General features: G+C 39.2%; 1 protein-coding gene across 4 annotated transcripts in view; it reads right to left on the bottom strand.

Annotated features, from left to right (window-relative positions):
- fer (fer (fps/fes related) tyrosine kinase) overlaps window positions 1-26063 on the bottom strand; it is a 216893-nt gene that overhangs the window by 55946 nt on the left and 134884 nt on the right. For all 4 annotated transcript variants that reach the window (XM_043710381.2, XM_043710372.2, XM_043710364.2 and 1 more), the window contains 5 exons: window positions 21148-21351; window positions 18586-18708; window positions 14132-14188; window positions 11606-11721; window positions 9212-9306 (listed from right to left, as the gene is read on the bottom strand). In XM_043710381.2, the coding sequence (XP_043566316.1) occupies window positions 9212-9306; window positions 11606-11721; window positions 14132-14188; window positions 18586-18708; window positions 21148-21351 (595 nt within the window). The remainder of the gene's footprint in view (window positions 1-9211; window positions 9307-11605; window positions 11722-14131; window positions 14189-18585; window positions 18709-21147; window positions 21352-26063) is intronic.

Raw genomic sequence — 26063 nt, forward strand, 5'->3', positions numbered from 1 at the left:
GAGGAAGGCATTAAACAATAAATTAGAAATGCAAGCATTAAATATACTGTAGTAATTATAGATGGCTTAAATCTACGTGTACACTGGGAAACAAAATTAGTAACACTACAGGAGAGGAATTCCTCGAGTGCACTTGGAATGGTTGTCTGGATCAATACATTTAGGAATCAAATGGAAAAACAGACTAGAAATTGGCAATCTAGCTGTACAAAGCTCCTTGGAGAAATGTGACCAAAATATGGCAGAATTCTTCATTACAATGGGAAAATAATGTAATTGATTCTGGGACAGGATCAGACAAATCCATTGGAATTCTTTAAGGACGTAATGGCAGAGGTGATAAGGGAGAGTCAGTGGATGACTTTTAGAAGGTATTCTAGAAGATCCCACATAAAAGGTTTTCAATTAAACTTTTTTTTCTGTTCACTGACAGTTCAGTTGTTTTAGTAATACCTAGCATAGTCAACCTTCTCAAGTTCTTTAGTACTGCTTTTTGTTGAGGCTTTTCAGCCTGAGCTCATCACAACATGTACAAGAATACCAAAGCAAAGGGAAACAACATTTTTCAATATTCTAGAGAGTCTGGAATAGTTACGATGGTTTGGAAGGTTGCTAATCTAACCCAAATATTTAAAAAATGAAGTTAGAGATAAATCTGAAATTATAGACAAATTAGCCTGACATTAGAACATAGAACAATGTTGTGCCGACCTGTGAACTATTCTCAGCTCGTCCCCCTACACTATCCCAAAATCATCCATCTGCTTATCTAAGGATTGTTTAAATCTCCCTAATGTGGCTGAGTTGACTAAAGTTGACTTAGTATAATAGAAAATATAGAGAGTACATTATAAAAGATTTAATAGCAGAGTAGCTAGAAGATACGGACAGGTTTGGACAGTATGGATTTACAAAAGAGAAATCATTTTTGACAAATCTTTTAGAATGTTTTGAGGACGTAGAATGTTAGAATGTTTCGAGGTATCTACTGGGATTGATAAGGGGAAAACAGTGGGTATAGTTTATTTGGACTTTTCAAAATGCATTTAAAAACGTCCTAACAATGGACAGAGAACTCACTGGCACACCGGAAAAAAATCGGAGTAAATGGGGTCATTTTCTGAATGGCAAGCAGAGTACCACATGGATTGGTGCTTGAAAGCCAGCTATTCACAATATATATTAACAATTTAATTGAGGGATGACAAAACTAGGTGGGAAAGTGAACTGTGAGAAAGATGTAGAGATGCTTCACTGTGATTTGAGTAAGATGAGCAACTGGGAAAATGCATGACAGGTGAAGTAAATGTGGATAAATGTGAGTGATTATCCATTCTGGTAGCAAAAGCAAGGTGGCAGATTATCACAATGGCAAAAGACTGGGAAGGGGAAGGTGAAACGAGACCTGGGTGTCCTAGTATATCAGGAGAAAGTGAGAATTGCAGATGCTGGACAATCAGAGTCAAAACATGGTGCACTGGAAAAGCACAGCAGGTCAGGCAGCATTTGAGGAGCAGGAGAACAGGAATGACAAAGGGCTTCCACCCGAAACATTGACTCTCTCCTGCTCATCGAATGCTGCCTGACTGTTGTACTTTTCTAGCGCCACACTTTTTGACTCTGTCCTAGCGTATCAGTTACATAGAGTGGACCTGTAGGCGCAGTGGATAATGAAGGCAGTTAATGGCACATTGCCTTTCATTGTGAGAGAATTGGAGTACAGGAGCATTGAAGCGCTGTGCAACTGAACAGTGCCGCGGTGACATTGTAGCAGGAATACTGTGTGCAGTTTTGATCTCCTTATCTGAAGGATGGAGGGTATGACAATAGAGGGAGTGCAATCAAAATTTATCAGACTGATCCTAGGATGGCAGGACTGATTCCTGAGACGGCAGGACTAACATATGAAGACAGACTGATCAATTAGGTCTATATTCACTGGAGTTTAAAAAATGAGAGGGGGGATCTCAGAAACCTATTAAGGTTCTAACGGGATCAGACAGGCTAAATGCAGGAAGGGTGTTCCCATTGGGAGTCAAGAACCAGGCTCACAGGGTAGGACAATTAGGACTGAGATGAGAAAAAAATTCTCATGTTTATAGTTAAATGTAGTTCTTAGGGCTAAAGGGATGAAAGAATATGGGAAAAGGCAGGAACAGGGAAATGAGTTAGTTGATAAGCCATGATCATATTGAACGGTGGAGCAGAATCAAAGGGCCGAATGACCTACTCTTAGTCTTATTTTCTATCTATCTATGATTTGTACAAGGGGAACATGTATAACTTATTGTTACATATTATTTGCAAAAACAGGCAGTTTGAGTAGCCCAACTTGGTCTCAAAGTATGTAACTTTCCATTCTGAGAAGCCATTTTTGGAGCCTGTTGTTAACGTAATACCTATCAATATAAATACAAATCTCTGAATTCCATGGCTTCAAATCTCTACTGGGCAATTTGTCAATTAGTTTTTGCAACCTCAATAAATCACAACCACAGCATCTCCATTATTTGTCCACTTTGTAAAGTTGGTAGTGAATCATGATCTGCCTTTAGAAATTCATGCTGACTTGCCTAATCAGGAATAATTCTCCAAATGGAGAAAATGAGGATTGCAGATGTTGGAGATGAGTCAACAAGTGTGGCACTGGTAAAGCACAGCAGGTCAGGCAGCATCCAAGGAGCAGGAGAATCGACATTTTGGGCATAAGCCTTCATCAGGAAAGTTCTCCATATGCTAAGTTATGCCATCCAAGTGATTTACCTCGGTTTACAATTGAATTTAAGCTAACTGGTCTATTATTTCCAAACTTCCTTTCTTCAAGACAGGTATAACAAGTATTATAAATAGCAGCACTTAGGTCATAGAGAGATCAGTCAGCAATTGAATTGTGCTGACATGTAAGCACCCAAACAAATCATGGCTAGCCAGTTCTCTCTGCAGAAGCAGTCGGACCAACTATGCAAATCCGGTACTTCATTTTTTTAATTTCAGATTTCCAAACATTTGCAGTTTTTCTGACACTTTAATGTCAAATCTTTGATTAGGGGATCAAGGGTGGGAGAAGACAAGAGAATAGGGTTGAGGAACATATCAGCCATGATTGAATTGCCAAGCAAACTCACTTGGCTAAATGGCCCATTTTTGTTCCTGTAATTTATGGACTTATTCCATTGTCCAGTCTGCTGTCACAGTTTTTTTTATATTCCACTGAATGATGAAGAAGGAAAGTTGGATGCAATTAACTGGGGTCCTAGTGATTAGCTTATCTTTGGTTTAATGAATTTCTTTACGAACCGTCACTTTGAGTAACTTCCACTAATTGTGAGAAACTTTTAATTGCCGAGTTCCCTACAATTTCAGTATCTACCGTTTGTGAAAATGGAGGCCAAGTATTTACATTAATGTTTTTGCTTTCACTTGTGGGTCATGATGTCACTGACTAACTAGGATTTATTGCCCATCTTCAGTTGCCCTTATGAAAGTGCTGGTGAGCCTCCTTCTTGAACCGCTGCAATCAAGTGCATAGGTTGACACACAGTGCCCTTAGGTTGGGAATTCCAGGATTTTGATCTAGTGACAGTGACAGAACGATGGTATATTTCCATGTTAGGATGGCGAATGACTTGGAAGGGAACTCACAGGTGATAAGGTGTCCATGAATCTCATGCCATCGCCCTCTTAAATGGAAGTGATCAAAGATTTGGAAGGTGCAGTCTCAGGATCTTCAGCAAATTTCTGCAGCGCATCTTGTAGTTAGTACATCCTGCTGCTACCAAGCATTGGTTGTGGAAGGAATGGATGTTTGTGACATTTCCTGAACTTGAACTATAAACTTGTTCTTTTCGCCTTGGAACGCCTTCCTGTCATGTTAATGGTCTTACTATTAATTCATGTATAGGAAATATATTTTCATTACCCTCTATTCTACAGCATTTTTTTATTCCCCTTCATCTTCCTAACCGTCATTTCTGTAGCTTCTTTATAAGCTCTAGATATTTTTAATTTCAAATTTGTTTTGTTATTATTGATCCATGAAATATCTGTGTCTCTAACATAATTTCTCTATAATATAACTCAAAATAATCTAAAATATGACCCAAATACACAATTTAGTGACATAATCATCTTACAGATCAACTCATCTTTATAATTTTGAACACTCGCCTGGAGAGAAATTCTGAAAAAATTTATTAAATAGCAACACAGTATTCTACTGACTTAACACATCTCCATACCTGAATATAATATTGCGTTTTTCCAACGTTTCCTGTTTGATTTGATTATCATTGTCATGTGTACCTACGTACAGTAAAAAGTTTTGTTTTGTGTGCAGTACAGACAGAACCTACCATACAAAGGTTAGATCTCATGGAATACAGGGAGAACTAGACATTTGGATACAAAATTTGCTCAAAGGTAGAAGGTAGAGGGTGATGGTGGAGGGTTGTTTTTCAGACTGGAAGCCTGTGACCAATAGAGTGCCACAAGGATCGGTGCTGAGTCCCCTACTTTTTGTCATTTACATAAATGAGTTGGATGTGAGTATAAGAGGTACAGTTAGTAAGTTTGCAGATGACACCAACATTGGATGTGTAGTGGACAGCGAAGAGGGTTACCTCAGATTACAACAAGATCTCAACCAGATTGGCCAATAGGCTGAGAAGTGGCAGATGGAGTTTAATTCAGATAAATGAGAGGTGCTGCATTTTGGGAAAGCAAATCTTAGCAGGATTTATACACTTAATGGTAAGGTCCGAGGGAATGTTGCTGAACAAAGAGACCTTGGAGTGCAGGTTCATAGCTCCTTGAAAGTGGAGTCGCAGGTAGATAGGATAGTGAAGGCGGCATTTGGTATGCTTTCCTTTATTGGTCAGAGTATTGAGTACAGGAGTTGGGAGATCATGTTGCGGCTGTACAGGACATTTGTTAGGCCACTGTTGGAATATTGCGTGCAATTCTGGTCTCCTTCCTATTGGAAAGATGTTGTGAAACTTGAAAGAGTTCAGAAAAGATTTACAAGGATGTTGCCAGGGTCGGAGGATTTGAGCTACAGGGAGAGGCTGAACAGGCTGAGGCTGTTTCCCTGGAGTGGCCTTGTTGGTAAGGGAGGATATTCAGTCCCTTGCGCAAGGGGACCTAGAGTCAGTGTGGATAGAGCTGTGAAATACTGTGGTGAAAGGGTTAAAATTGTGTCCCAATACATGTGTGAATCTAACCGAAAATGGAAGGTGTCGCTTAGTCCCGTGTGAATCTTATTATACACCTTCCCGTGTGAATCTTCTTATCTGTATGTAACCAGAATGGAATGTGTTTTTTAGCCTTGCTCTGCTGTTCACATGAATGTTTATATCTGGAAAAGAGTATATCAGCTGGAAAAGTCTCCAGTTCGGTAGAGTCTGCTCCGGGGTTGCGTTTAACCGCCGAGCGTGGGTTGTTGGCAACCGCTCTACGAGAACTGACGGCTCCCAGTTCCGGTAACACGTAGAGTGAGTATAAACCAGACCCGTTGTAAGTACGAGACCTGGTTGTGGCGACGCTGCGGGGAATAAAACACTTATATTCTAGCAGACTCGCCTCTTGGCTGTTTGTTCTGTGTCAGACTACTTTCCTGCGAGCCTGGTCCTTGACCTTGAGAATTTTTTAAAACAAATACTAAGGATAAAAAGACCCTCTTGGGAGTCATCTACAGGCCCCCAAACAGTAGTCTGGATGTCGGATGTAAATTGAATCAGTAGCTGAAATTGGCCTGTCGCAAAGATGTTACTACAGTTGTTATGGGGGATTTTAACATGCAGGTAGACTGGGAGAATCAGAATAGTATTGGACCTCAAGAAAGAGACTTTGTGGAGTGCTTCAGAGATGGATTCTTAGAGCAGCTGGTGCTGGAGCCGACCAGGGAGAAGGCAATTCCGGATCTGGTATTGTGTAACGAACCAGAATTGGTCAGAGACCTCGAAGTGAAGGAGCCATTGGGAAGCAGTGACCATAATACATTAAGCTTCAATCTGCAATTTGAGAGGGAGAGGGTACAGTCGGAAGTGACAGTACTTCTGTTGAATAAAGGGAACTATGGAGCTATGAGGGAGGAGCTGGCCAAAGTTCAATGGTGCAATACCTTAACAGGGATGACCGTGGAGGAACAATGGCAGATATTTCTGTGTATAATGCAGAGGTTGCAGGATCAGTTCATTCCTAAAAGGAAGAAAGATCCCAGGAGGAGGCATGGGCAGCCGTGGCTGACGAGGGAAGTTAAGAAACATATAAAGTTAAAAGAGAAAAAGTATAACATAGCAAAGATAAGTGGGAAAACTGAGGACTGGGAAACTTTTAAAGAGCAACAGAGGATTACTAAGAAGGAAATACGCAGAGGAAAAATGAGGTACGAAGGTAAACTGGCCAATAATATAAAGGAGGATAGTAAAAGCTTTTTTAAGTATGTGCAAGGCAAAAAAATGGTTAGGACTAAAATTGGGCCCTTGAAGACAGAAACAGGGGAATATATTACGGGGAACAAAGAAATGGCAGAAGAATTAAATGGGTACTTCAGATCTGTGTTCACTGGGGAAGACACAAGCAATCTCCTTGAGCTAACAGTGGCTGAAGGACCTGAACTGAAGGGAATTTATATTTGCCAGGAATTGGTGTTGGAGAGACTGTTAGGTCTGAAGGTTGATAAGTCTCCGGGGCCTGATGGTCTGCATCCCAGGGTACTGAAGGAGGTGGCTCGGGAAATCGTGGATGAGTTGGTGATTATTTTCCAGAGTTCGATAGATTCGGGGTCAGTTTCTGAGGATTGGAGGGTGGCTAATGTTATACCACTTTTTAAGAAAGGTGAGAGAGAGAAAGCAGGAAATTATAGACCAGTTAGTCTGACCTCAGTGGTGGTAAAGATGCTGGAGTCTATTATAAAGGATGAAATTACGGCACATCTGGATAGTAGTAACAGGATAGGACAGAGTCAGCATGGATTTATGAAGGGGAAATCCTGCTTGACTAATCTTCTTGAATCTTTTGAGGATGTAACTCTGAAGATGGACAAGGGAGATCCAGTAGATGTTGTGTACCTGGACTTTCAGAAAGCTTTTGATAAAGTCCCACATAGGAGGTTAGTGAGTAAAATTAGGGTGCATGGTATTGGGGACAAAGTACTAGACTGGATTGAAAATTGGTTGGCTGATAGGAAACAAAGGGTAGTGATAAATGGCTCCATTTCGGAATGGCAGGCAGTGACCAGTGGGGTACCGCAGGGATCCATGCTGGGACCACAGCTTTTTACAATATATGTTAATGATATAGAAGATGGTATCAGCAATAACATTAGCAAATTTGCTGACGATACAAAGCTGGGTGGCAGGGTGAAATGTGATGAGGATGTTAGGAGATTACAGGGTGATCTGGACAAGTTAGGTGAGTGGGCAGATGCAGTTTAATGTGGATAAATGTATGGTTATCCACTTTGGTGGCAAGAACAGGAAGGCAGATTACTACCTCAATGGAATCAATTTAGGTAAAGGGGCAGTACCGAGAGATCTGGGTGTTCTTGTACACCCGTCAATGAAGGCAAGCATGCAAGTACAGCAGGTAGTGAAGAAGGCTAATAGCATGCTGGCCTTCATAACAAGAGGAATTGAGTATAGAAGCAAAGAGGTTCTTCTGCAGCTGTACAGGGCCCTGGTGAGACCACACCTGGAGTACTGTGTGCAGTTCTGGTCTCCAAATTTGAGGAAAGACATTCTGGCTATTGAGGGAGTGCAGCGTAGGTTCACAAGATCGATTCCTGGAATAGCGGGATTACCTTACACTGAAAGACTGAAACGACTGGGCTTGTATACCCTTGAGTTTAGAAGACTGAGAGGGGATCTGATTGAGACATATAAGATTATGAAAGGATTGGACACTCTGGCAGCAGGAAACATGTTTCCTCTGATGGGTGAATGCCCGAACCAGAGGACACAGCTTAAAAATATGGGGTAGACCATTTAGGACAGAGATGAGGAGAATCTTCTTCACCCAGAGAGTGGTAGCTGTGTGGAATGCTCTGCCCCAGAGGGCAGTGGAGGCCCCGTCTCTGGATTCATTTAAGAAAGAGTTGGATAGAGCTCTCAAAGATAGTGGAATCAAGGGTTATGGAGATAAGGCAGGAACAGAATACTGATTAGGAATGATCAGCCATGATCATATTGAATGGCGGTGCAGGCTCGATGGGCTGAATGGCCTACTCCTGCACCTATTGTCTATTGTGTCGGAGGCTGAGGGGTGACCTTATAGAGGTTTACAAAATTATGAGGGGCATGGATAGGATAAATAGACAAAGTCTTTTCCCTGGAGTCAGGGAGTCCAGAACTAGATGGGCATAGGTTTAGGGCGAGAGGGGAAAGATATAAAAGAGACCTAATGGGGAAACTTTTTCACGCAGAGCGTGGTACGTGTATGGAATGAGCTTCCAGAAGAAGTGGTGGAGGCTGGTACAACTGCAACATTTAAGAGGCATTTGGATGGGTATATGAATGGGAAGGGTTTGGAGGGATATGGGCCGGGTGCTGGCAGGTGGGACTAAATTGGGTTGGGTTATCTGGTCGGCATGGACAGGTTGGACCAAAGGGTCTGTTTTCATGCTGTATATCTCTATGACTCTATAATTGCATGAGTAACAGAACAGAATGAGGAATACAGTGCTATGGATGTAGAGAAGGTGCACAAAGAGTGAGGTCAAAATTCAATTTGAAATTTAACAGGTCCACTTAGAAATCTAATAGCAGCAGCGAAGAAACTATTCTTGAATCTGTCGGTATGCGTATTCCACATCTGCCCGACGGAAGAGGTTGGAAGAGATTATAACCTGGATGGGAGGAGTCTTTGATTATGTTGGCTGTCTTTCCAAGGTATCGAGAAGTGTAGATGGAGTCAATGCTTCCAGTGTTAACGATAAAAAGTGTACAAATTTGAAATCAAATTGTGACTTCTTAAAAGAAATCTAACAATCATTTTTTTGTGAAGTTTTTTGAACAGGTTTCTATGGATTTCACTGTACTCATATTCTGCCCTACTTAAAATGTGATGAGAGTTTTCAGGCAAGGCAATGAAATAATAAACAAACATTATAAAGACTGCATTTTTGGCTTCTTAATTAACTGCAAATTCATTTTCATATATTTAGGCTATTATAAATAAGCATTGATAATGACATTGAAGCACTTAAGCATGTTACCTGGTATTAGCTCCATAACAATGTAAATGGGCTGCCTTTGGGTACAGACTCCGATCAGTTTGACAATGTTTGGATGATCGTACTGCTTGAGTATCCTGTATAAAAGTGAAATATACTTATTTACAGAAAGCTTTTTGGGAAGATTTGCAACATTCATAGCACACCAATGCAGACATGATTAATCAATATTGGAATTATCAAGACCAGTGAAAAGGTTGGTGTGCAAAAAAAAGGTTTAAACCAAAAATAAGAGAAGAGAAAATTTGGTTTTAGTATAAATTGATACGTCAGTAATAAAAAGCACTAGCTTCACACTTCTGTGGCAAAGGTGTTCCACCTTAAGTCTAGTGCTGCAAATGCGATAGTCTTGATGTGAATCCTTTTCAATTTCTCAATGAGTTCTGATATGAACTGAAACGGTATACACCTCTAGTTCACCTAAGTGAACATTCCATTCCGTTAATTTCTTTTCCAGTAATATTCAACTTAATGATGGATTTTAAAAAGTGTCACTGAATTTGAATCTTTTCAACCATTAAGGATTTGGTTTTGATTCATGTTACAATCTTGCACTCAAATGGACTTGAGGCTGCAAAGATTTTCAATCCAGCTGGCAGCCAGATCTGGAAAAGAAAGGTAATATGCAGTCAAGTCAGGGAAATCAGCTGTCCAAACATTAGGTATCCGATGACAGAAGATTATGCAATCATTGTCATGAACCATCTCGGATATTGGGTTAACACAAAATCAGCATGAATTAAAATGAAGGAATAGTAATTAAATTGTAGTTGAATTAGGACAATTAGGACTGAGGTCAACAGTGACTAGCAGCAGCCCGTGTATTTAATCTGGATATTCTAAAACAAGATCAGTATTTCATTTCCCACCAGATTGGAGGTTTCAGTGCCTGCCTGTTAGCTATAAAATTGGTATGGATGCTAATCAACTAGATCAGGCAGTTCACATCACAGGTAGCAATGGGAATCTCCATTAGTAGATCTCTTGGTGATGTCTATACTTGGAAGGATTCAGTAATCAGACTGTAGGACCTATCTGAACAGGGAGAGAAAACTAAAGTATTCTTAGGATCAAACTGTATATTTTTTGAGAGAAAACAGTAACCCAAGTTTACCTTAACACAGATGGTCAGACTTAAAGAAAACTTTCCTCTGTTTTAGTAATAAAGTTGACCAAAATAAAGTTTTTGTTCATCAACTTTCAGATAGTAAAGTGATTAGTTATCATCTTACTCAGAAGAATTTGAAACAAGATGAAATCTTTGACAAATATGTCTTAATTATTAACTATGATCACTGCCTTTATCATAAGCATATGGGAGGAGGGTTATTGTACACGGTCTAGGTACCAATGACCTCAATTGTGAGCCCAGCTAGAAATCGGGAGGCTGGTCATGATTAACTTGAGAGTGTGGCTACGGCAGATTTGAAATTTATAAAGGTATTACAATTTATCACGATGCTATTGGCTCACATCAGCAGTAACAATGGTGACTAACATATATTACTAACATTATTATGCCCATGGGTCAAAATCAATCTCATATCTATAAATTTGTGTCTCCAAACATCTGTGGTGGACTACAAAATGGAAGCAAAATACAATACAGACAGAGATCTGGTGCAAGCGTGTAAAGATAACAAGAATAAATCTTTACCTTTTTGGTAACCAACCTTGAAAGAGATTGGTATGATCTTGCTTCAACAAAACTTTAAATGGTACATTCAGATTCAAGTTGAGAGTGTAGTGCTGGAAAAGCACAGCAAGTCAGGCAGCATCTGAGAAGCAGGAAAATCAACATTTTGGGCCGGAGCCTTTCATCAGACAGGAGGCTGGGAGCCTCGGCGTGGAGAGATAAATGGGAGGGGGGTCAGGACGAGGGGAAGGTAGCTGAGAGTGCAATAGGTGGATGGAGGTGGAGGTAATGGTGATAATTTGGAGGGGAGGGTGGAACAGATAGGTGGGAAGGAAGATTGACAGGTGGAACAGGTCATGAGGGTGGTGCTGAGCTGGAAGGTTGGAACTGGGGTAAGGGAGGGGGGGGGTGGGGTGGGGGGGGGGGGGGGGGGGAGGAGGGTAAATGAGGAAACTGGTGAAGTCAACATTGATGCCCTGAGTTGAAGGGTTCTGAGGCGGAAGATAAGGCGTTCTTCCTCCAGGTGTCAGGTGATGAGGGAGTGGTGATAGAGGAGGCCCCGGACCTGCATATTCTCAGCAGAGTGGGAGAGCAAGTTGAAATGTTCAGCCACGGGGTGGTGGGGTTGGTTGGTGTTGATATCCCAGAGATGTTCTCTAAAGTGCATTCAGGTTCAAATTTGTCAGCATGAAAAATGAAAGAAAATTGCTTCCTTTGCATTCTCCAAATAGGAATCCTACCTTGCTTCTGATAAAAATTTAATTTTCAGCTCTTGTGGCAAATCTTCTTTGCACGTTTTTACAGCCACTGGAGTTTTATCTTTCAATGTTCCCTTGAAAACTTCACCAAAATTCCCCTGAAAAGTACAACATTTATATAATCATAAACAGATAACTTTCAGATTAAAACACTATGGCAATGCAAAAGCATGAAAATATTTTTTGACTCCATTGTTTCCTGAAATGTCTTCTAAATCCCTTTCTGTGCTATAATATATATGTTTAAAATGTTTAAAGGAAACTTACATATTCATGTTAAATATCCATGCCAACGTTTACAACAGTATTGAGAAGCTCTGCAAGCTTAGGAGCTATTTCTGCTCTCTGCAGTAAAAAAAAACTCAGTCTAAAGAAAGCCAAGTTATTTTTCCTTCAGCAATTGCTGAAAGCTGTGACTTTTAATACAGTAAATCAGAGATTTTTGTTAGTGTGAACCAGTCACTCTCTGCCTCCAGCAAACAAATCAAGCATTCGGAGATGAGCAATCAAGAAGCTGTGTTTTGGTCAGCACAAAAATCATCTCAGAAAATCCTGTGCACAGGTGCACAGAAAAGCCTTTTCTCTATCTGTAACATCCATGTTATTTTCCCTGTCTGTGGAAATAGAGAAACAGCTAATAAGGGAGTTGAGTTTGAAGAAGTAGTTACATACGGTTGGTTTATAATTGTTTCCCTGTAACAGGTCTATTTATTTGTAATAAATCGGAATTCTTGTTCAGTACAGAAACCTGCTCTGTGCTTTCTATCAAATATAAAGTCAGGTAAATTGGGGAGTTCTGCACATTTTTAAAAAAATCTTTAACTTAACTGTGACAACTCTGGGAATTGTGCAGCTTGATTTCCAGCTTCCAGAGAGGCATTACAGTAACAGACAAAAAGAATGGCAATGGATATCATGAAGAAACAAATATCATGTGAAAATGATGCATGACTTGCTATATTAAAATCACAAAGGGATACAGAAAGAAACAAAGGAAAGATCAACCAGAAACAATGGGGAAGAAGAAAAGGTCAAGGAAAAAGGACATACAACAAGATGGAGGTGATGGTTTTGATCTCAAGTTGTTGAACTCAATTTTCAGTCCAGAAGGCCAGATGGAAAGCAAGTTATGGTTTCTTAAATCTCCATGCAGCTTCACTGAACACAGCAGAAATACAGGGACAGAAATGCCAGCATAGAAGATGGAAGATTAAAACAACAAGCAAATGTTAGCTTGGGTTCATGCTTACAGACAATATGGAATGTTCACAGCATTGTAAACAGTCCGCATTACATCTTCCTAATACAAAGAAATTCATACTTACAGCATCTAATACATTGTAGTGTATTGAAAGAAGTGCAAGCAAATTACTGTTTCACTTGGAAAAAGTTTTTGGGGCCTTGGACAGTGAAAAGGGGAAATTCAACATCTGTATGAATTTGAAACATTAATTTCTTTTCAGCCACAGATGATACCTGACCTGCAGAACTTTACCAGCAGTTTTTTTTTGTTTTTATATTCAAGATATTTCATAAACATTAATTTACTTTTCCATAATAGGAAACCGTAGGTGAAATGTTCCTAAATCTACACAAGATACACTGAATAGTGGATTAGCACAAATGCCTGGAAAGGAACTGGTTTTACTTCCATCAAGGGTCCTTCATAGGTATGCACTCTAATCTACACAATGACCCAATAGTCGCAGTGTGTTGGAGAGGTGAAAACAGAATTATATTCTATGCAAGCTGAACATCGAAAATTTCTATAAAAAGGAAATAAGAATGTTGCCAATATTTATTAAGTGATGTGTATTAAAGTAACAACTGAGTGAATCCAAAAAAAAGTTTCCAAAAATAAGAATAAAAGTTGGAAAAGAAGCAAGTATTTTGGCAAAAATAATTTAGTCATTTATCTTGCTATCCACAAAGTTTATTGTTCCTAATTTAATCTCTTGTGAAATGAAACTAACCTCAACTACTTTGGAGATGAGAAATCAGAGAAGAAAGATAAGTGTCAAACTCCAAACTTCTGGCACAGTACTTTTGTCCTCCACCACCCAAGCATGGTTCCAAATATATTTGTAAAGGCTGTTTTTATTTAAACATTTATTACCAGAAAACACAATGACCAGTGAAGCTTTGAATCTGAGGAATCTCTTACAATGCATCTTCTTATGGAGAATTAGTATCTATTTGCTTGCAAAAAGCAAAATAACTGAATGCTGGAAATCTAAAACCAAACCGTTGGAAACACTCAGCAAGTCAGAAACCATCAGTGGAGAAAGAAATAGAATTAATACTTCAGGTTGATGGCTTTCAACAGAACTGAGGAAAAGGAGAGAGTCAAAAAGCGAATGATCATCAACCTGAAACACTTCGCAGTACTGAATTACTGTGAAACATGGCCTGACAGTGGATTCATAACTGAGAAACTGAGAATGCTATATGATGCAAATATACCTCTACACACACTAAAAAGTTAAACAATTTAAAGAGCAGACTTACTTTCCCAAGCAATTCTCCAAGTGTCACATCTTCGTGATTGAGGACCCATTTTTTGTCCTGTACCGAAGTTAAAAGAAGTATTAACAATACATATATTTTTCCTTCAGAAAACATTTAATACCCAGTGTACAAAGTCATACATTAGATGTAAAAAAAAATTGTCAAATGATCCCGTTTACCACCCCCTCAGCAAAAGAACAGGAAATGGCATCATCACAGGAAATGACCTCACCATCCCAAGGAAATTTAAACACATAAATAGCGGGCCACCAGAGGCTCACTGGTGATGTTACCTCGTATGGTGACAAAACATCTGAAAACAAATCTTCCAGCTCAGCAAACAAACTTACATCCAAAACCGCAACATGAACTACAATTCTTCTAAAAACTCACTAGAACTATGAAATATTTCTTCCATATGTTCACAATGCTCAGTTAGCATCAAAATGTTTTAATTTATCCACCTTATTCAACCCTACGCAACTGTTTTTATTTAAGTTTAAGATTCCAGTTTTTGACTCATACATGTCACACTTGAATCCAGGTAAAATTCCATTATATAATGACCACCTCATGGCAGAGGATCTTTTATTTGAGATTATTAATTAGCCATAGAAGTCGACAGCACAGCAAAGAACCTTTGGTCCATGAAATTTGCGTGTGTCAAAAACAACCACCTAACTACAAGTCATTCTTCTGTAACACGACAGTTGTGTTCCTCTGCAACCTTGTGCTTTAGAAAATCGCTATACCCATTCAGTAGAAAGTTAACATTATCCAACAATGTCCATGATTCGTCAATCGCACTATAGCCAATTTGCACTGATGAAACATGCATTATGGCAGAACGACCTGTATTCTAATTCCATTTTCCAATACATTGCCCATAGCTTTATATGACTTGGTATTGTAAATGCACATCTGAATGTTCCTTGAATGTTATGAGGGTTTCTACCTCTACCATCCTTGCAGGCAATGAGTTCTAGATTCTCACCACCCTCTAGGGAAAAAAAATCCTCTAAACGTCATGCCACTTATGTTATATCTATGCATTCAGTCATCGATTCCTCCACAAAAAGGAAAAGTCTCTTCCTGTTAATGCCCCCATAATTTTATACATCTTAATTATATACCACCTCAGTCTGCTCTGCTCCAAGGAAAACAACCCCAGTCTACCAATCTCTCTTCGTAACTGAAACTCTCCAGCCCACACAACATCCTAGTAAAACTACTGTGCACCCTCTCTACTTTTATCTCATCCCTTCTAGTGTGGATTTCAGAATAGCTCATAATACTTTACATGTGGCCTAACCAATATTTTATGCAGTTCCAATATAACTTTAGGTTAAAAAAAAGCCAAGTATCCGACGCAGCTTCTTATCCACTTTATCTAACTAGTCCCACTACCTTAAGGACTGGTGGACATGTACACCAAATTACCTCTGATCCTACCATTCATAATGTATTTTCCCTTGCCTTGCCCAAGGCCATCATTTCACACTTAGCTGGTCTGAATTCTATTTGCCACTAATCAGTTCATTTAACCAGCCTGTCTATATCTTCCTGTAATCCATGGATGTCTCCTGACTAGTTATTACTTCACTAATTTTGATATCATCCACAAACTTACTGGTCAACCATGCTAAGTTCAACTGTTAAACATTTACTTAAACCACAAACATCAAGGGTCTCAACAGTGATCCTTTCAGGATCCGATTGGGCACAGGCTTCCAGTAATACAAATACCAACAGTCATCATCCTCTGCTTCCTGACAATTGTAGATGCAATTTTGCACTTTCCTTGGGCTCTTATCTTTGCTATCAGTGTCCCATGTGGGACCTTATCAAAAGCCTTGCTGAAATCCAAGCAGATGACATCAAAAACTGTGCCCTTGTCTACACGCCTGATCACCTCTTTGAAGAATTCAATCAAATTGGTCAGACATAACCTCTCCTTTACAAAATTATGCTAGCTATTTTTAAAATTAATCTCTGCTAACCTCATGCAGATTAATTCTATCCTTAAGAATTTCGTCTGATAATTTTCCCACCTCTGAGATCCGACTGATAGGTCTGTAGTTTCCTCATTTAACCCTATTCCCCTCTTCTTAACTAACTGTATCACATCGGCTGCCCTCAGTCTTCTGACACTCTCCTGTGGCCAGACAGGAGTACAGTTCTATTATATTACACAAAACAATACCTGAAATTGGCTCTTCCCTAGTTGGTTCCACATAGATTATCCAGGAATTCTATATCCTGCTCTTCTAATGAAAGAACATTTCTCACTTCTGCCTGAATGTCATCCTTTATTAAGAGAGTTACCCAACTCCTTTTCCATTTTGCCTGTCTTTTGAAAACATTAAGTACCATGAATATTTAGGGACCATCATGGGTCACCATACGTCCATGTTTACATAATGGCCAATCAAGAAAAAAAAGTTATCTTTATTTGAGACAATAATTTGCGTATTCAGACACCATCTTTCTGTGTTCCGAAAATGTAACTTTACTCATCACTTCACTATTAATCTTAGACATTTTGCCACACTTGTTGCATTGTATATCTTACTTTAAGTAGCTACATTGGCCTTGATACTTCTCTTTCAATTCCTAAATATCCTTTACACCGATCCCTGCTCTATTTTGTTTTGGTTTAAAATACAGCTATAGGCATTCATTTGTACAGGACAAGCAATTTGTCTTTTGGATTCTGCTTATTAATTAGATATCAGCTCCTTAAATATCATCAGGAGAACATCGTTTCTCATTTGACCTGTGTCGGTACTCTTACATGGATCACTCCAACTGGATACTCTCCCTTATACTTGACATTCTTTTTTGGTCACAAAAGATGTTCTTGCTCTTGGCACTGTACCATAATCTTTGGAATTCCTTGCTGCAGCTACAGAGAACATCCAGTTTGTCCACCATGCTCCACCATCCATTCAGGTACCAAGAAGTTCACATCTGATCGATAATGGCAAAGACCAAGGCTCCTCTAATATTGCTTCTTTGTCCTCTCACTTGCCTGAATGTCATATACTCTGACCACAAAAAAATGGACCTGAACTATTTGCTAGCATAAGCAGCATGGGCTGAAATGAGGAAGTTAGAAAGCCATTGTTGCTTCTTTATCATGAAATATTGGGAACTCAAGGTTTAAACATTCCACTGTTAAAAGGATTCACTGCAGTATCGATTGCATGCCCTCTTACAGAATGAGACGGGACATCACAGCAGGGGAGGGATGGCTGACTCCTGGAGAACCGAATCCTCTGAAGCCATTCATGTGGATTTCACTTGCAGACTCAGGCAAAGATGTCTTAGCCATAACCTTATTAACGGTCTCCTGTTCCCATTATCATGCTTCCCCTACCTATTAACATAGGCATGTGAATCCAACAATGAGAACAAAGCAAAGTTCTTCTGTCTAAATCTCTATCCATCAACATATGGTTATAAAGAATATGATAACCAGTCCCTGTAAACCATTCGCTAGTTATCACAGGTAATCAGCAATCTCCGGGCATTGTAAAATTGTAATTACCTGTCTTAAACAATGTAACGGCAATCAACCATGTGACTTGTCGACCTCTGTATTGTGCCTATAATATATACTGCCTTCATGTGTAGAACAGAGATTCATTGAGAAGTGCCACCACAAGTAGGCTACATGACTGTTTTGGTGTCACTAAGAATCTCTCACCAGCTGTCTGATGATAAAGCATTTACCATTGTACTGAAATCCACTTGGATTTGTGGAAAAAATACATCAACAGAAGTATTCAGGAAACATTCTCTCTCTATAATGGTCACAAAGCCAATGCTTCATATATCAGCTTAACAACCCAAAACCCTTGAAATGTAGATCCTGCATAAGTAATTTTGCAGGATCACTATGCTCTTCACAGCAGTTCTCAGTTTTTTTTTCATTTATTTCAATAAACTGTTAGATAAAATTTCATAGGAAAAAAACTTTAAGGTAGTTACTCCACGTACTTTCAGTTATAGGCAGATTAAATGAAATATTTTTCTTGTGATATGGACCACAACAAGTATTTAAAGCTTACAAGAGCATCTCCTGCCCTTTGGCACCAAATTCCCACTCTCACTAAATTCTCAAACTTTTGCACCTTATTCATGATGCATTCTGCATGACCTTATAGAAAGTTCAAGTTATTACAGTCGCAGTAAGATACAATGTTATAATATAGGTTTAATATTTCAAATTCATGGAGAGAATGAATGTAGGTATTTTTGCTTTACCAAGTACTCGGAACAGTTGTAAAACATGAGACAAAGCTGCCTAAATGAAGAGAAAGGAACTTATTTTAAAGACCAGATGGAATTAGAAAATTTGGCAATTGAAATAGCACAACATTGACATTCTCTAAATTTGCACAGTAACTTAAGACAAAAATATCAAAACCCAGTCATGTGAATGTTCCGACCTTAACAACAGGATTCAACAATACCACTCCTGATTTTTTTGTGATCACTTGCTTTGTAGAATAATGATGTTCCATAAGCTGAGGTATTGTTGGAAATCCAGTTCCTTCAAATCGATACTGATTCTGTGTAAAAAAAAGTTAGAATAAAATACATAAAAGTACTCAATAAACCCCCAGCACTTTACAATATTGGCTACTCATGATTAGGTTATAAACTGAATAAAAAACAGCTGTTAAGTATTGACCATATGTAGAAAAGCATTCTTTTCCATCACTATTTTAAAACTAACAGAATTATGGTCACTAGCCCTAGAGTGCTCCCCCACTGACACCTCAGTCACCCACCCTGCATTATTTCCAAAGAATAGGTTGAGTTTTGCACTTTCTCTATTAGGTACATCCACATATTGAATCAGAAAACTTTCTTGTACACACTTAACAAATTCCTCTCCATCCAAGCCTTTAATACTATGGCAGACCCAGTCTATGTTTGGAAAGTTAAAATCCCTTACCATAACCATCCTATTATTCTGACAAATTTGTTTCTCAATTTCTCTATTTGGGACACTAAAGAAACACTGATACATTTCCAAGTCAGGATAGTGGGTGGTTTGAAGGGGAACTTTCAGATGATGGTGATCCCATGCATTTGCTGCCCTTGTCCTTCTCAATCATGGGTTTGGAGGTGCTGTCTGAGAATATTTGGCAAATTTCTGCAGCACATGTTGTAGAAGTCACACACTATTGCTCCTGAGCGTCAGCAGTGGAGGATAACGGATGTTGTGCCGATCAAGCAGGCTGCTTTGGCCAGTATAATACCAAGCTTCATGCGTGTTGCTTGACTGGAGCTGCACTCAGCTAGACAGGTGGGGAGTTTTCTTGCACCATCCTGACTTGTGCACTGTAGATGGTGGACAAGCTTTGGGGGTTTATGTTTAATGCAACAATTATTTCCTCAAGTTTAAGTCAAAGTTTTAATGTGAAATTATAAAATTAATTTTTGAGCACTCTTTCAAAATTGTATAAATTTTCAAGATTGTCACATCTACACACATTTTTAAAAATAGGTTAAAATCTGCCCAGATCTTTCAGATGGCCTAGTTAATATCTCTCAAGCAACTGTATACATCTTTGTAATATGTTATGCTTTCCATTGTCTTTAATAATTTAAGGTAAACAGAAAGCCGTGTAACATGGGATGGTGTTGAGTTGAGCTGAAGTCTGCTAGGAGACAGGCCCATGCCTATTACCAGATTGCCACAGTGACAAGATCAAGCCCAAGTGAAAGTCAGACATGAGTTTCAAAACATGAACATAAAGGAAATGATAATTGGCTTTACCACTGGTAGAGTTACAAATTCAAAGGGTCTGCAAAAAGACCAATTGAGAGATGCCACTATGTGAATAAAGCAGAGTAGCTACAGCTGTGACAGCAGAATGCATGTCAGAATGTTTTTCTTTGCAGACAAATAAACATATGAGATTTGTGGAGATTTATATAATCATAGTGTTACCAAGACGGAATATGAGATTTGAAGTCAGTGATGCTAAGAAGGTTGAGTGAAGGGGACTTTGTTTATAAATGATACTGGAAGACTTGCTTCACTTGTGGTGGGCAAAAGGGAACCTGTCAAAATACCGAGAGTGATTTGCATTTGAATTTACAAGGTTATATTTCCGCTGAGACCATGATGCATTGCCCAAACATGGTGGTATTGCTGGAGATTTTAACAAGTTAGTAAGGAATATCTTTTCTGCATTTTTGTATATTAGGTTAGATTCCCTACAGTGTGAAAAGAGGTCCTTCGGCCCAACAAGTCCACACCAACCCTCCAAACAGCAACCCACCCAGACTAATGCACCTAATGCTATGGGCAATTTAGCATGACCAAATCACCTAACCTGCACATCTTTGAACTGTGGGAGGAAACCAGAGCATCCAGAAGAAACCCAGGCAGACACGGGGAGAAATGTGCAAATGCCACAGGCTGAAATCAAACCCGGGTCCCTGATGCTGTGAGGCAGCAGTGCTAACCACTGAGCCACCTTGCCGCCCCAATATTAGTTGCGAACTAAGTAATGTTCAATCAATGTTAAATCTTAGTGCAACGAACAAGCTAAAAGTCTTAAAACATGAAAAGTTGATGTATGATCCTTTGCACAGATCACTAAAAAATTAATATCCCTTCTTCTAAGTTAGTTAATGATTTCTATGGTGATACTAAAAGCTTAAAGTACTCAAAATACTGCATTTAGTTGGTGCAAAACAGCTTTAAAATAAATCCTTGAAGAAAAAAGTTGGCAGCAGATGAAAAGAAATAAATCAGTTTAATTATGACATTTCTTGCCGGAGGAAGTAGTGGAGTCTGGTACAATTGCAACATTTAAAAGGCATTTGGACAGAGAGATGAATAGGAAGGGTTTCGAGGGATATGGGCCGGGTACCGCCAGATGGGACTACATTGGGTTGGGATATCTGGTCAGCATGGACGGGTTGGAACGAAGGGTCTGTGTCCATGCTGCACATCTCTATGACTCTATGACAATAATCAGCATACTTACATCTGCATACTGGATGATAAAGTGTCTCCGCTGTCCATCTGAGTAAACAGAAAGTACGTATTCACCAGGTTTGCCGTGGCTTTCTCGAACCAGGAAATCACCTTGCTGTTTCAACAGCTCTTGTGCTTCTATTCGAGGAATTGCTCCATGATACCAATCTTGTTCTGCTAATGGTTTTTCACTGGTAGGCATCACGTCAAAGAACTGAAAAATAAGAGTTATCTGAATTTTCATGAAATGTCTCAACAGTATGCACAATACTGTGTTAAGCACAAAAAGGAGGGATTTTAAAATTATAACTATTCTCTGTCTTATTTAACATGCATAACAAGAAATCAAATGCACATTGGCAAAAGCATTATGAAATTTATAAACAATATAGTGGAAGTCCAATACTACACTGATTAATTTACTGAAAGTTCACTTTAACAATAGAGTTCTCATAGTTTCTAATAAAACAGGAAGGCATTTCTGAATTACATTTGTGGCTTTTCTTTGGGATCAACATTCTAGGTATTACATGCTACTATGAGTCGGGGTGGAGGAGTGCACTGGCTCTCTAGTTCCACTTCTCCACAGGTCACAACATACTTCTTTCAGTTCGTAATTTGGCCAGTTCAATACCTTATCTATATAAGCTTCGAAACAAAAAGATCTATCAACCAAGTTTCTTTACAAATATTGGTTTATTATCAAAACAAAACTAATTGCTGCATCATCGCTGAATAACATATACTGGGTTAGCAACACACTTTAAAATTCCCCCAAAAGAGAGACTAACACTCTTCAAAAGACAGAAAAAAAAGCATTCTCTGCAGATATTTTGAGAAAATGTTTGTCCAATGGTTTATTCTTGAAAGCAAGATAGAGCATAGAATGGTTAGCACTGCTGCCTCACAGTGCCAGAGACCCAGGTTCAATTCTCACCTCAGGCAACTGACTGTGTGGAGTTTGCACATTCTCCCTATGTCTGCGTGGGTTTCCTCCGGGTGCTCCGGTTTCCTCCCACAGTCCAAAAAAAAATGTGCAGGTTAGGTGAATTGGCCATGCTAAACTGCCCGTAGTGTTAGGTGAAGGGGTGAATGTAGGGGAATTGGTCTGGGTGGGTTGCGCTTCGACGGGTCAATGTGGACTTGTTGGGCCAAAGGGCATGTTTCCACACTAAGTAATCTAATCTACGTGGCCGGCATGCTGGCACAGAGATTAGCACTGCTGCCTCATAGCGCCAGAGACCTGAGTTCAATTCCCGCCTCAGGCAACTGACTGTGTGGAGTTTGCACATTCTCCCTATGTCTCCGTGGGTTTCCTCCGTGTGCTCCGGTTTCTTCCCACAGTCCAAAAATGTGCAGGTTAGGTGAATTGGCCATGCTAAATTGCCCATAGTGTTAGGTGAAGGGATAAATGTAGGGGAATGGGTCTGGGTGTGTTGCGCTTCAGTGGGTCGGTGTGGACTTATTGGGCCGAAGGGCCTGTTTCCACACTGTAAGTAATCTAATCTGTAAGTAATCTAATGTTTTGAATTCTATTTGATATTTTGATGAATGGGCAAGTCACTAAGAAGGAACATTCGTCCATGGAATCTTGCAGACAAAGCTTACTCAAGGAACATAACAATAATATGTGATTACACGCAGTTATGAGCCAACAGCCTTTAATATATAATGCCTTCAGCCTTCACACTGCATGGAATAAACCAAATTTGCTGAACACTGCTTGTTATGATACTGGGACTCCAGGAGGAGGACAAGATAGATCATCCACTTGACATTTCTGGCTATAGATAGTAGCAAATGCTTCAGCCTTTTATTTCTACTGCCATGCTGGGCTCTCCCATCACTGAGGACGGGCACATGTGAGGAGTCTTCTCCTCCAGGTCCAGATCCAGATCCTCTATCTAAACCTGTTGTCTATTTTCTAAGGATCTGTAGCCCTCTGCTGCCTGCCATTCATGTATCTGTCTAGAAACATCTTAAGTGACACCATCATGCCTGCCTCTGCCACCCCTGCTGGAACTAGTGTACTGCCAAGCTTTTTCAATCGAGCCCCAATATTGGTATCTACCTAATAATGTTGAAAGTTGCTCAGGTATAGAGCTGTCCATATTAAAAAAAACAAATTCAACCCTGATCCATCTCATCAAAGTTCAGTTTAAATTGAAATTAATAGAGACCATTTTCCTTTTATTATCTTTAATGTAGCTGTTTAAGATGAGTGCATGTATTGTTTTCATGTTCTTTGATTTTTTTATGCAGAAAAAATATTTTCATTTAAACCATTAAACTATTGTGGCGTCATCCTTCCACTAAAATCTGGGTTGGCAGATTCTAAAAGAAATGTTTCTGGTCCTTACATATATCATAACAATAGGGAGTTTCCTCTGGGATTATTTCTCACTGTCCACAATAATTTCTTCTGTCTCCCTTTCTAAGAAACCACTACTGACTTTGACTACTCCCATTCTGAATTGTCCGCTTAAAAAAACCTTTATAATCTGGTATTCTATTTCTGCCTAGTTTATTCTCATTCTATTTTTTTCCCTTTTTATCAACATCTTGATGACTCTTATCCTCAGACTTGTTACAGTTCTTTCCAACATTTTAAAACTTCTTTGTTTAATCGAATATCATTTTTACTGATCGAGCAACAGTTGGGTCTTTCTTGCTTTTTTTGTTTTTAAATTGAGCCTATTTTTGTTGAACAATGAATTGTTTCTTTAAGCATTTCCCACTGTTCAATTACCAAGACATTTTTAAAACAACCTTAGGCAGTTATCCATGCAAATCTATATTACTGGTTTTAAGTTTAATATTTTTTATTTGTGATGGAATTTGTCATTTCCAGCTTGACATGGAATTCAATGGTATGAAGACCATTACTTCCCAGTAGATCTTAAACTATGATGTTGTCAAGTAACCCTTCCTCATAACAATAATAAGTCTAAAATAGTTTCATTCCAAGTTGGTTCCACAATATATTGCTCCAAGAAACTACCACAAAAATGTTCAACAATTTCACCTCTTGGAGCACCTTTGCCAATTTGAATGTTCCGATCTCTGAAAGTTAAGACCCCACAATTATACTGGCATTGGAAACAAACGCTGATTGTTTTGTTGTTTAGTGGTCAGTCCAACAATATAATTATTATTAGGCGCCCAATATATTACTCTCATTGGGTTTTCCAACTCTTGGCATTCCTAATTGTTACCCACAATTATTCTACTCCATAAATTTCTGAAGTCCAAACCTTTAGCACTGATGTCCTCATCATGCTTTGCTTTCAGGGTGACCATTCCTCTTCTGCCAAGTTTTCTCTATTTCCAAAATATTATATGCCCTGGAATATTTATTCCCCAACCTTGATTTTGCAACCATAAACACTACAAATATTCCACAATTAGCAATAAGATAACAGCATTCTATCTTGATATGCAAGAGTCTTGATGACTCCTTCCATCATTCAATTGATAATTAAGATGAGATGGATTAGGGTTGAATTTGTTTTTTTAATATGGACAGCTCTATACCTGAGCAACTTTCAATATTATCAGGTAGATACCAATACTGGGGCTCGATTGAAAAAGCTTGGCAGTACACTAGTTTGGAAGTTATGAGCCAACAGTCTTTAATATATAATGCTTCAGCCTTCAAACTGCATGGAATAAACCAAATTTGCTGAAGACTGCTTGTTATGATACTGGGACTCCAGGAAGAGGACAAGATGGATCATCCACTTGACATTTCTGGCTATAGATAGTAGCAAATGCTTCAGCCTTTTATTTCTACTGCCATGCTGGGCTCTCCCATCATTGAGGGGGATGGGCACGTGTGAGGAGTCTTCTCCTCCAGGTAACTGTTCAATTGTTTACCATTATTCACAAATGCATGTAGCAGAAGCTGTACAACTTCTATCTAATCCACTAATTCTGTAATCTGTTGCTACAGCTGTTGGGCATGTCTGTTGCTTCACTATCTTGTTACATCATCTTTAGGTATGTCTACATGCTGTTCCTGGTATGCTTTTCAAAGGTCTTCAATGAGTCAGGGTTGATCTTCTGGCTTGTTGGTTACAGCAGAGCAAGAAATATCTTGTGTTATCACGTTACAAATTGTGGTGAAATACAAGAATGCTGCAGCTGATGACCCAAAACACCTCAGTTTGGAACTGCTGGATCCGTTCCAAATTTTTCCCATTTTGCAGCAAGTGATACTGTCACACAAAATGGTGTCTTCAGACAACAGGACTACCCTCCACATGAAATATACTGATAAATGTCAATATTACCTTGGACAGATATATTTTTGAAAAGGAGATGACAAGGATGAGGTACGGTAGGATTTTGTGACTTGTTTCTCTCACCACAGACCATGGAGTGAGTCTGACAGTAATGACCTTCAGGAATCATCCATTTCAGTTTGTAATGATGCCAGTCAACAATTCTAGGTGACAGACATTGAAGTCCTCCACCAAAAGCAAATTCTGTGCCTTTGTTATCCACACGGCTTTTTTCAAAATGCTGCTTACAGATTCATCAGCTGAAGGAAGGCTATAGTAGATGGTCAGCAAGTTTCTTTTTCCATGTCTGACCAGAAACTACAAAACTACTTTGGGTCCACAGTTAGGGATGAGGATCTTCAGGGCCATATCTTCTTCAGTGCAGACTACTCTACTGTCATTTCTGCTGGAACTGTCGTGTTTTGGTGGCACAAGACATTGCCAGGGGTGGGGATGGAGGAGGGTGAGACATTCACTATAAATGATGATACAGGGAGTATATTGAACATTTTTGAATGTATATTGAATATTGGTACAGTTTCCATGATAAATAGAAGGAAAACATTGCATCGCATGCCTTTGTTGTTTCCAAAGCATATTTAATGCTGGATTTAATACTTTGAATGGTACACAAGACTACTTT

The sequence above is a fragment of the Chiloscyllium plagiosum genome, unplaced genomic scaffold, assembly GCF_037043375.1.
Source record: "Chiloscyllium plagiosum isolate Xiang-an unplaced genomic scaffold, Cpla_swu_hap1 HiC_scaffold_2, whole genome shotgun sequence".
NCBI lineage: Eukaryota > Metazoa > Chordata > Chondrichthyes > Orectolobiformes > Hemiscylliidae > Chiloscyllium > Chiloscyllium plagiosum.